Below are 11704 nucleotides of genomic sequence, written 5' to 3'. Positions count from 1 at the left end.
CCCACACGCTGGCCCCAGTCCAACGCACTGTATGTGGTACATGGGCTGGACCCAGAACAGTGCAGCACTTCACTGGATCGGCTCTGCATGCTGGCCCTGGGGCTGGTCTGGATTGGGTCATCCTGGAACCAGTAAAAAGGGCCAGTCTGACAAGGTGCTACATGCAGCATGCTGCCCAAACCAGTCCCCTGCACTGTATGCACTCCTGGCTGGCCCCACACACAGCCCCAGGTTTGCTGTTCACATGGCACGTGGGAGCAGCACAGGGCATGCACTGCCTGTGGCGCACACCCTGGGCCCAGCATTGCCTGTGGCATAGAGAGTCCAGGGTGTGTGCGATGTGCAGTGCCCTGGACCATCCCCTTGTGCTGCCTACAGCACCAGATCCAGCCCATGTCCCATGAGCAGTGCATGCCCTATGCCAGCCCTGCTTGCCATGTGTACAGAGAGCCCTGGGGCCAGTGTGGGGGGGCTGCATGCAGTGTGCGGGCTAGACCCAGTTCCATGATGCTGTACAATGGGTCAGTCCTGGTCTGGCCTACAGACTGCCCCAGCAACCCTCATCTGGCCCTAGGAGGCCAGATGAGTTTTAACTTATTTAGTATATAGCATCAAACTATTTAATACAGTTACTTATAAAATGTTGGAGGGTTGGAGTGCCCTATAGAAAGGCACTTTGTGCCTGAAAGCTTGCCCAGCAGTTTTTCTGGCTGCACAATTGGTCTAACAAAAGACATCACAAAAAGCGTAGTGACAATTTGGGGTTGGAGTATCCCATATTTTGGCAAAATTCTTCTGGGCCACTATCAGTTAGATAAGATCTTGTGCTTTATGTCAGGTCAGAGCAACCAGGGCACATTTAGCACAAAGTGTAATAATGCCAGCAGCACCTTGTGAATAAAGATCATGGGTAGTTTTCCTTACAGAATAAATATTTTGTTTTAAATTATCCTTAAAAAACAATAAAAAGGGCAGCCCTTTAAAATGTATTTCTGTGAATGTATTTTGCTAGACTGGAGTAACTGTAAAAGGAAATTGCCAACAATACCTTCATTTCAGATTGAAACATCAGCATTATCACCAAACAAAGTTTGAGTAACTTGATAAAAAGTTGATAACTCAACAAAACTCATTCCAGCAGTCATCACTGTGTTACCAACTCTTCTATAAAAGCTGCATGTTCCCCTAGGGTCTTCATTCATCTTCGTCATGAAGGGAATCATACTGGCATTGCTCTTCACTCTTGTGGGTAAGTTTCTGTTTCCCATATTATTGGCCAGAGATATTTGTTGTTGGCCTAGGAAAATAGACATCCAGTTCTCATTGATTTTCAGTAGGAAAAGGAGCTTAACTCCTGAGGCTTAGAACAAAAAGCTCTGGCCACATGCGTTAGTGGATGTTTATGTATAAATAAGAGACTCCAGGCAGAAGTAGTGGACTGGAAAAGATTGCTGCCTAGGAGTGTGGGGTGAAATGGGCCCAGGTAAGACCACTCCTTTCCCCAACCCTCTCCATGACCAGAACCATGCTTGGGAAGTCCACACCAAGACTGGGGTGGTTGGACCTCCACTTCTCCACTCCCTGGTCTGTGGCCCTGGGTAAAAGCTGACAATAAAGACTTCAGCTGGTAGATGCAGCTGCAGAAGAGCAACAGCAGGGACCCTGGGCCTTTCAGACAACTTCTTGCAGTTCTGCCTGGACTCTGTGCCCTGTGCTGATTGCTCCTTTGCTTCAAAATTGTCTTCTCTGTCTCCCAGACTCTTCACATCAGTCTTATTCCATATCTGCCCTTCTTATAATTCTCCCCACTTCCCCTCAGTGCCCTGTCCTTTCTGTTTCCATTTAGCTGACTCCACTGCAATAACCCTCTCTCCCAAACACTAACATGCCACTTGTTGCTCTTGCAAATGCTTTGCTTGTATGTCCACCACCCCGTGTCTATTTGGATTGTAATCAATTTTGGACAAAGACTATTTAATGGTCTGAAGCCTTGTCTACACAAGGCTGTTGCTGCCACCAGAAGCTGGCAGCAGACAGCAACCATGGAAGAGAGCCAAACAGAGTATTCTCAGACATTCTCCATATGTCTTCTATCAGCTCTGTACATCAGCTCTGTAACATTCATGGGTTCGGTCAGCCGAATGCACGGGCAGAGAAGACTGGTATATGCAAAAGACCTAGCATTAGAGAGCCATTAGGCACTACTGTGATAACACAAGTATTGATAACATTTAATTGGAAGTTAAAATAGTTTTCAGTCTCTTACCTATCCATTGTTTTTGCTTCCACAGGCAGCCAGAAGTATGATGCTGGTAAGTGTATTGTTCCATCTAAAGCACTGGACCTAATTTGGCCTTCAGATGCATCTGACTTCACCCATGTTTCTGACGGCTGAGTTAGGTTTGTGCTTTTGTTGCTGTTGTGCTGATTGCTGTGCCACAAAAAATAGGATAAGGAGGTATTTTTACTATTTTTTCCCTAGATCCTGGCTTTAGCAGCAACAAGACCTGTGTGTACAGCTATGAAGGCTTCATTGTGCATGGGCTGCCAGACAAAGGCATGACAAGAGCTGGGCTGCGACTCAGCTGCACACTAGAGATCAGCACATTGGCAGGCAATAACCACATTCTTAAGGTAAATTATACAGTGTAGAAGACAGTCAAAGCAGACACTCAAATAAGCTACATTAGTTAGTAACATTACATTTTATTTGTCAGTCCAAGCCAGTTTCATGGACTAGATATGTATTAAAAAAATTTAAATCCTTGGACCCGCTTTTTGGGTCTGATCTGACCATATATAAAGAACTGTTACAGCCACTTTAATTTGCTCTTGTGCTTTTGTGTAGCACGGTGGCCATCAGCTGTAATTTGTTTATAGAGACATTTAAGCAGTGTTTTGATAGTACTTCCTAGAATGCTTTTTATGGACATGGATTGAAAATTCGGGAATAGGGAAAGGTATTTCCCTGACCTGCAGATAGGCTAGGGTCAGAGTTTTCACTCTCTCCAGCATTCAGGAGGCAATACACAACTAATGGAGATTACTTAACTGGTCTAATTCTCTGTCAGAACTTAGGGTGGACAGAAGCTGTGTGTGGAAATTGTGCTTGCACAAGTACAGGTCTAAGAAAAGGAGACAGGTTAGTGCAATGATTGGGCAAGCAGCTTTGTGACCTAGGACAGATTGGGCTACTTCATTTACACACCTTCTCTCCATTCTTCCCTTGATATTTTAATCAATAACTATCTCAACAAATGCCTTTTCTCTACTTTTTTCTTAGGTCCGATCTCCACAGCTAGAGGAATACAATGGAATCTGGCCCAGAGATTCATTCATGCCATCTTTCAAACTCTCACAGATGATTGCAGCATGTTTCACTCAGTTTTTCACATTTGAATACAGGGGGGGAAAGGTTGGAAACATTTATGCCCCAGAAGACTGTCCTGTCATATGTGTTAACATAGTGAGAGGTATTTTGAACATGATGCAAATAACCATCAAAAAGTCACAGAATGTATATGACTTACAAGAGGTTTGTATTTCTGTTGTAACTCTACTGTCTTGGGAGAACATAGATTTCTTCTATTATTGTACAAAGATGTGAATGTATATATACTTTCCGTGCTGTTTTCCTGCTTGTGTCCTACTTCTGTTGTAATGAAAGTCGGTTTCAGATTAATAATTTAATTATGCTAATGTTTCAATATCTATAGGCTGGGATTGAGGGCATGTGCCATACAAGATATGTTATCCAGGACAACAGGAAGAATAACCAATTTGTTGTGTCCAAAACCAAGGACCTAAGCAACTGCCAGGATAAAGTGATGAAGAACATTGGAATGACTTATGTCCGTCCTTGTCCTACCTGCCCACTGGTATGAAAGATGTAAATAAGATGTGTCAAAATTCACCACTGGCATAACTACACAGAACCAAATTGTTTTAAATAGAGATGCACTGTCCTCAGGCCAGTGTTGAATTTGACCCATGCATAATGAATCTGAATTAAACTGTTGTCTGTTCTTATTCACTTTGGGAGTTTCTTTGTACTTTTAGAAAGCAGGAAACATTAAAGGAACTGCTGCATTTACCTACAAAATGAAATATGCAGAGGCTGGTCTCCTGATCACACAAGTCACGTCACAACAAATGTACCAGATCTCCCCATTCAGTGAACCTTCTGGTGTTGCTATTGTGGAAGCAAGGTAAGCCTTAACAGTTCATCTGCAAATAACTGAATTGACCATAACCAGGAGAGTTCACATAAAATGTGATCACCCAGGTTTGTGAATTAAACAAAGTAAATTTGTTTTACTGCAACTGAAAGGTCCTCTTGCTATCTTTCTCACTTTTGGAAGAGTGCTCTGGCCAGTTATGTTTCTACCTATGAAAGAGATTATATCTTGTAGTTAATGAAGACCAAGTTGCTATACGTTGTCTTCTACTTTTACCTAATTCTCAACCAGGGCATAATATGTATTGTTAATGCTGATTCCATATAGTTTGATGTTTTATAGGTTTAGAAATGTTGTGAAATTTAAATCTGAACATTTTACTTTAAAAATATTCATGTTGAATATTTCCTATGAGCTAATATTGTGCACTTGGTGCTTTTGTACAGATATTTCAAGATGACTTACAATCTTAAATGACTGGAGGTGGTTAGCCATGTTAGTCTGAAATCAGGCAGAAGGCAGAACAGGGTGGCATCTTAGGGAAAAATTAGTTCAAAGAGGCTTTTATAGACAACAACCTACTTCATCTGGTACTTTTCATAGCATCTCACATATAACCCTCACTCCCCCTCCCCACAGCCAGCTGGGGAAATTTGGGGTGTCCGTTATATATGAGGAAAAAGGCTCCCCATGGGTCTTGAAATTTGGCAGATGAGGTTGGCCAAGAGTGGAGCAGAGGCAGCGTTAATTAGCATGGCTCTGGGAGCCACAGCAATTAACACTGCCACAGTCTGCCCGTCCACACCCCTTTGCTGCCAGATTTCAAGACCTGTGAAGAACGCCTCTCCCCAGCTGCACTCCAGATCAGGCTGACTTGTGGGGTCGGTCCACAGTCAGGGCACCATGTCCAACCTAGCACACCACGCTGGGCCTAGAATGCCAGGTCCAACCCTGTGTGCTGGCTCCTGGAGCCATGTGAAGGATAGGATTCAGCACACCAAGTTTGGGACAACATGTCTTACAGTTCGAGAACCATTGTGCGGTCCCAGATAGCACATGGATTTGGAGCCAGTGTGTGGGGCTGGATCAGCCACATGGCCCCAGACCATGGAGCTGGGCCCTGCTGCACTGGATTGGGCCCTGCTGCACTGTCCCAGTGCTGGCATGCCAGATCAGGCCAGTGCATGGGGTACTAGGTCCAACCCAGCACATAGACCCAGATGCATCATCCCAGGTTCAACCCTGTGCGCTTGCTCCAAAGCCACATGCTGGGTTGGACTTGGCACACCAAGACCAGAGCTTAATACCAGGTCGGACTCTGCTGTGCAGCCACAATGCTGATGTGCCAGATTGGACCCTGGGGCATGGCTTTTTACTCCCTCAACCCCAACACATGGCCCCAGACCATGGAGACCCCAGACTTCAGGTACTTACCTGTACTCCAAGGTAAGATCTTTTTTCCTTCTTGGGGCCATCCAAAAATAGGTTGCATGTTATATTTAAGTCAAGTTATATGTGAGAAAATACAGTAGGTTGTTGCTTAAGGGTAGAACCAGACATCACCTGATATTGCATTTATGCCTCCATAAAAATTATTATGGCAACACAAATGGTGGGCAAATAGATGTCCCTACCCTTTGTTGCACCACATTAATTGTGCAACAAAAGATACTGTTAAATAGTTTCACTTTATTGTGGCAAATGTCTGTTTGCTCGCCACACTCTTCATGTGCCCCAGGCAGGTGCTTCTGGGGAGTCTAGGACCCAATCCTGTGCACCTCTGGAGTTCCAGTAGTAGGGTTGGGCTCCTCAAGCCCCTGGATCACCTGCCCGGCTTTCCCCACTTACAGAAATGCCCCCCGGGGGAATCTTGGGTACCTCTCTGTAAGTGGGAAAACTCAGGGTTCCTCACTTATGAAAACCTTCTCCAGGATCTCCATAGGCATGTCTTCATAGGAGAGGAAAGCCCGTGTGGTCATTAAATTAAGATTCCCATAATATCACTGGCTTATGCAAATGACCAGTGTAGAGTGATTTGTGAGTATTCAAAAGAAACATTCACTAACGATCCTTAATATGCCTTACATTAACATCTCACAGAATGAAGCAGCCTAGTGAAACATTTAATAGACTCTCAGTTTTTTTCCTGCAGACAAGAATTTACCTTGATTGAGATGCGGATCAACCAAGAGAGCGCATCGGAAATTCAGCTGGAAAACCATGGAAATCTTTTTTACCGTTTTGCAAAAGAGCTTATCCAAATGCCAATTCACCTCATAAAGATTAAAAATCCACAGTCACAGGTATAAAAAGCTTAATTTTTTTAGGCTCTTTCAAACATTAAAAAAATACTTTAGAAATCCCTCTGCTTTCTCTTTTTTGTAATAGATAGCAGAAGCACTACAACAATTAATTCAGCATATTCAGCAAGGATTGAACAGAGAAGCTTCAGCCAAATTTTTAGAACTTATTCAGCTTTTTCGTGTAGCAACCCTTGAAAACATTGAGTTTCTTTGGAATCAATTTGCATCTAAACCTCAGTACAAGTAACTGAACTATGTTACTCTCAACCAATATTTCTGATCAAAGAAATACTGAAAATGAAGGTAACGGATGTCTTTTCTTGTTTACAGGTATTGGTTCTGGAGTGCAATTTGTGTAGCAGGAACAACTGATACATTCAATTTTTTAATGCAAAAAATGTATAATGAGGAAGTTAATTACCTGGAATCAGTTCTGATTCTCACCTTCTCATTCCATTTAACTGACACAGATAATAGCACGTTAAAAGCAGCAGCAGTGAGTACATTACATAGTAATATTCCTCATTTTGTAATTATTTTACTTAGAAGTGTCCAGACTACTTTCATTTGTGATATACATACATAATTATAAATGGATATTATGTATTCCCTCCTGAAGTGATACTTTTCCTCCTTAAAGAGCTGGGTAAAAAGGAAAATGTTGAATTTTTGATTAAAACTTCCAACAGCTTTCATATGTGGTTATAGACTGTCAAAAAACAAACAACCTCCCCCAACCCCCACAATAAAACCCCCCAAGGAGGCCTCCAACATTTTCATCAATTTATTCTTCCAGAAGATACATTTGAAAAATTAAGACCAACTCCAATATAGATTATAAAGATTAAAGTTCTAGTTGATAATTCTGCACACTGGTTGTATGTCTGAAAATATTGAAAATAGAGGGGAAAATCCAAGCTAGCTTTGTTTAACTGTTATTAAGGGCAAGGTAAATGTTCAATTAAATACTAGATCTCATGATACCAATGTTAAGGTATGCTGCTTTTTACTTGTACAGAGACTACTGACCTTGCCTCAGTTTCAGAGCACTCCCTTGCTCCGCAAACTTGCTTATCTGGTATATGGTTCCCTGGTAAACAGATACTGTTCTGTGTCTTCATTTTGCCCCATTGAAATTCTTCAGGTGAGTGATTTTCATTTCATTTTCTAGAATGTACAGGAATTAAAAACAAAAAAACAAACAGAATTCCCTCTGTTATTCCCACAAGATTATGCGTAAATCAAATAAACAGATGTTTACATGTCAAGATTTGTAGTTGTGGTCAGTTGCAAACACAAAATTAGAAGCTGAGTTAAGGACCTTGACAGTTCTATTCTTTTACAGGTCAGAAGTGTGAGAACAAGTGGTAAGAATACCTAGGGAGAACAGAATCTGTAAAGGAATTGAAATTAAAGCTGCATGTGGCAAACTGTAGGATTAGAATGTGAGTTCTGTGATACATGATCTTTAGTGTTGTTCCTAGAAGTCCCTTTACTCCTCCACACCAGTATAAATGAAGTTGTACACATTTCACAAATCCTGGTTTCCAAAATTATGAATTATAAAAAAAGCTTCATGTCTGCACATTCCTACCAAGTTCTTTTGGTCTTTGCCCTCTGATGAAAGAGACCTGATCTTTTGACCGTAAATTGCAGAGGTTATTTGACTTTAGAATGGGGTGGGCAATTATTTCGGATGAAGGGCCACTTACTCAGTTTTGGCAAGCTGTCAAGGGCTGCACAGGTAGCCCCACCCCTTGACCGGTACCTCGCCCCTTGACTGGTGCCCCACCCCCTGGTCACCATCTTGGACCAATGTCCCAATGTCTTAGGACCAATGTCCAGGGCCAGCACCAGTGGGGCCCAGAGCGGGGTGCAGGCTGGCAGGGGTCTGTGGAGCCGGGCTGGGGTGCACCATCAGGGAGAGGGGGGAGCTGGCCTGGCCCCATAGAGCCCCTGCTGGCTGGGACCCTGCACTCCTGCTGCCCTGCTCTCGGCCCTGCTGGCACTGGGCCCAGAACACCAGTGGGGGTCCCACGCTCCTGCTCATTCCCAGTGCCTCCCAGCCCCGTGGTACAGGCGGGGGGTAGTGCGCAGCCCTGACCCCGCGCTCACTGGCAGGGAAGGAGCTGGTGCAGAGCGCAGGGAAAAGCAGCCCCTCCCTTGCCCCATGGCCAGCACTCCTTGCTGCAACAACTTGCAGCCTGAATGGGGCTGTCCTGAGCAGGCACAGGCAGTCTCACATGGGCTGCAAGAGGCTGCAGCGCAGGGTGCTGGCCATGGGGCGGGCAAGGAGTCACTTTTCCCCACACTCAGCACGATCTTGTAACCTGCCCCTGCTGCCACCCTGGGTCCCACGCCAGCTCTGGGCTTGGCCACCGGGGCTGCGCCGCAGAGGCAGCAGCTGTGGTCCCCTGCTTGCCGTGCCGGGCAGTGTTTGCCACTGCCACCTCTGGGATGCCCATCGTGCGAGCTCAGGGCAAGCAGCAGCAGCAAACACTGCCCGACACGGCAAGTGGGGAGACTGCAGCTGCTGCCATCATGCGCAGCTCTGATGGGCAAGCCCAGAGCCAGCATGGGGCCCAGGCTCTCAGCAGGGGCAGGTTACAAGCTGGTGCTGAGCGCAGGGAGAAGTGGCCCCTCGCCCACCCCATGGCCAGTGCCCTGCACTGCAGCCACTTGCAGCCTTCCTGGGGCTGCCTGTGCCTGCTCAGGACATCCCCACATGGGCTGCAAGTGGCTGCAGCAGGGAATGCTGGCCACAGGGTGAATGAGGGGCTGCTTTTCCCCAGGCTCCTTCGCTGCCCAGGGTCCTCCCCCTCCCTCCCCCCCCTTACCTAAGGCTCCCGCACTGGAGAAGCCATGTGGTCCCAGGCCAGAAGCCCCTGCTGGGGCTTCTGGGTGGAGGGTGGGGCCTAGCTCACTAGGCTTCCCCTGGGTCCTATTGCCCCTGGTTTCTGTCATTTTTGACAGGAACCAAGGACAGATCAATATTAATTTTCAAAATATTTTACGGGCCCCACAGGCTGGATAGAATGGCCTCATGGGCCAGATGTGGCCTGCGGACCATATTTTGCCCACCCCGCCTTTAGAATATAGGTTTATACCTTGAAAACTGGCACAAAATAGTAAACAAAACAAAGCCACTACAAAAAATAATCTGTCCTTGTTATAGTAGCAAATCCAGTGGATTAAGTCCCACTGGAAAGCAGTAAACATTCAGCAACCCTGTTGGAATGGAGTGGGTCACAATCTGTCATGGTGGTTGGACTCTGATGGGGACCTGCAAGGGAGTCCTGTCAGTCTCCAACTTGCCACAGATAAAGGCACCTTCTTTTGGAATCGTCTCAGGGCTCAGGTCAAATTATAGTTCAAAATTATTCAAATATTCTAAGCCAGTGAGTTCTGTTTGCTCTTCCTATGGTTGAGACTTCAATAATGAGGAATTGGGAGGAAAAGTTTGAAAGGTTCAACTTCAAGAAGAGAGCAAAGTCTTGTGGCAAAGGTTGTTTTTATTCACTATGGGTAAGAAAAGCAATATGTATGCATTTGAAATAACAGAGCTATGAACTGTACTTTGTTTTTAGCCTCTGCATGACCTTGCAGCTGAGGCTGCCATCACTGGCCAGGAAGAAGACATGGCATTGGCTTTGAAAGCCATTGGCAATGCAGGAGAACCAGCCAGCATCAAGCGCATCCTGAAATTCCTGCCAACATTTTCACCTGGTGCAACTGCCTTTCCCAGCAGAATTCACGTTGATGCTGTGTTGTCCTTGAGGAAAATAGCTAGGAAAAATGCTGCAAAAGTAACTGAAACGATTATTTATTATTTAAACAAAGACTTCAGAATTTCACTTAAAAAGTAATAAAGCATAGGGCCTTCTTCTCCTTAGATTTCTAGATGAGCATTATAAGCTGCATAAGAAAAATAATCCTGTTTCATGTAGCGTGATAGTAATGACCTTTTATTAATGTCAACGATCCAGGATATGATACATACTCTCTCTGCTTTTATCCCATATGTATGACAGCTCTAACAGAGTTATTCAATGCACAAGTCCCACAGGTAACAAACAATGAGAGGTGGGTAGGGAAGCACAAATTACTGTTCTTTCCCCAATCACATGCAACAAATTCCTGACTTCAGTGGGAATTTGGCTAGCCTGAAGGTCATAAGACCAGCACCACTAATAACAGCAGTTTCTTTCACAGATGTTTATTATGCCTCAGCAATGCTTTTTATCTTTGTGTACCAGCTCCTGCACTGAAAAGAAATTCACCCCTTATTCTCAATTGTGCGTGCGTGCGTGTGTGTGTGTGTGTGTGAAAGAGAGAGAGAGAGAGAGAGAGAGAGAGAAATTTATCACTGAAAATTACACAGGTTGTGTAGGGAGAATTCACCCTCAGAGTTACAAAACACTCATAGAAATATATTTTCTTCTTTCAGGTACGTGAAATCCTTCTCCAAATCTTTGTGGACCGTTCACTGTCTCCTAATGTCCGAATGGTGGCTTGTGTTATCATCTTTGAAACAAAGCCTGCCCTTCCTTTGGTAACAGTTATTGCCAATTCTCTCCTGAAAGAGAGCAGTTTACAGGTGGCCAGTTTCACATATTCCCACATGAAGGTTTTGGCACAAGGCAGGATCCCACAGCTCTACAATCTGTAAGCAGAGAAAGAAGTAAAACTTTCATTTTTAAGAGGTGATTTCTATGCCAGTTTTCTACTAATGTAGTTACTAGGGCTTAATCCATTGTTATCTGTTTTACTTAGGTCTTCTGCTTGCAACATTGCCATTAAACTACTGGACCCCAAACTTGACAGGCTGAGCTGTCGTTATAGCAAAGTTATTCATGTTGGTGGTTATTACTGTGAGTAAAAATTGCAAAATACACTGTTCAACTACTTTGTTTGACATCAGGTTTTTGGAAAATTCCATAGGAAAGCCATGCAATGCCACAGATTTCACCTTGCAGACAAGGTTCTTTGGGTAAATGTGGTATCTTTTATTAGACCAACTAAATCGGGGCAGGCAAGTATTTCAGGTGGAAAGCCGCTTAACAAGTTCTGGTGACATGCTGAGGGCCGCATGAGTAGCCCCGCCCCTTGACAGGTGCCCTGCCCCCTGGCCATCATCTTGAGACCACAAGTCCCACCCCTTACCTTTGCCACCAGAAGTCCCTCCCCTTGCCCCCTGGAAATACTCCTTTCGGGACGGGGGAG

General features: G+C 44.7%; 1 protein-coding gene across 1 annotated transcript in view; it reads left to right on the top strand.

Annotated features, from left to right (window-relative positions):
- Positions 1 to 416: 416 nt before the first annotated feature.
- The window catches only part of LOC109305329 (vitellogenin-2-like), a 34837-nt gene continuing 23549 nt past the window's right edge, over positions 417 to 11704 (top strand). The window contains exons 1-13 of the mRNA XM_019528332.1: positions 417 to 1249; positions 2292 to 2312; positions 2483 to 2634; positions 3284 to 3535; positions 3717 to 3878; positions 4060 to 4208; positions 6331 to 6481; positions 6567 to 6724; positions 6812 to 6977; positions 7500 to 7625; positions 10069 to 10287; positions 10929 to 11146; positions 11255 to 11352. Of these exons, the coding sequence (XP_019383877.1) occupies positions 1210 to 1249; positions 2292 to 2312; positions 2483 to 2634; positions 3284 to 3535; positions 3717 to 3878; positions 4060 to 4208; positions 6331 to 6481; positions 6567 to 6724; positions 6812 to 6977; positions 7500 to 7625; positions 10069 to 10287; positions 10929 to 11146; positions 11255 to 11352 (1912 nt within the window). The 5' untranslated portion in view covers positions 417 to 1209. The remainder of the gene's footprint in view (positions 1250 to 2291; positions 2313 to 2482; positions 2635 to 3283; positions 3536 to 3716; positions 3879 to 4059; positions 4209 to 6330; positions 6482 to 6566; positions 6725 to 6811; positions 6978 to 7499; positions 7626 to 10068; positions 10288 to 10928; positions 11147 to 11254; positions 11353 to 11704) is intronic.

The sequence above is a fragment of the Gavialis gangeticus genome, unplaced genomic scaffold, assembly GCF_001723915.1.
Source record: "Gavialis gangeticus isolate Ggan-Ray unplaced genomic scaffold, GavGan_comp1, whole genome shotgun sequence".
Lineage (NCBI taxonomy): Eukaryota > Metazoa > Chordata > Crocodylia > Gavialidae > Gavialis > Gavialis gangeticus.
The sequence above is the reverse complement of the archived record's forward strand: the minus strand, read 5'-3'. Positions and strand labels throughout refer to the sequence as shown.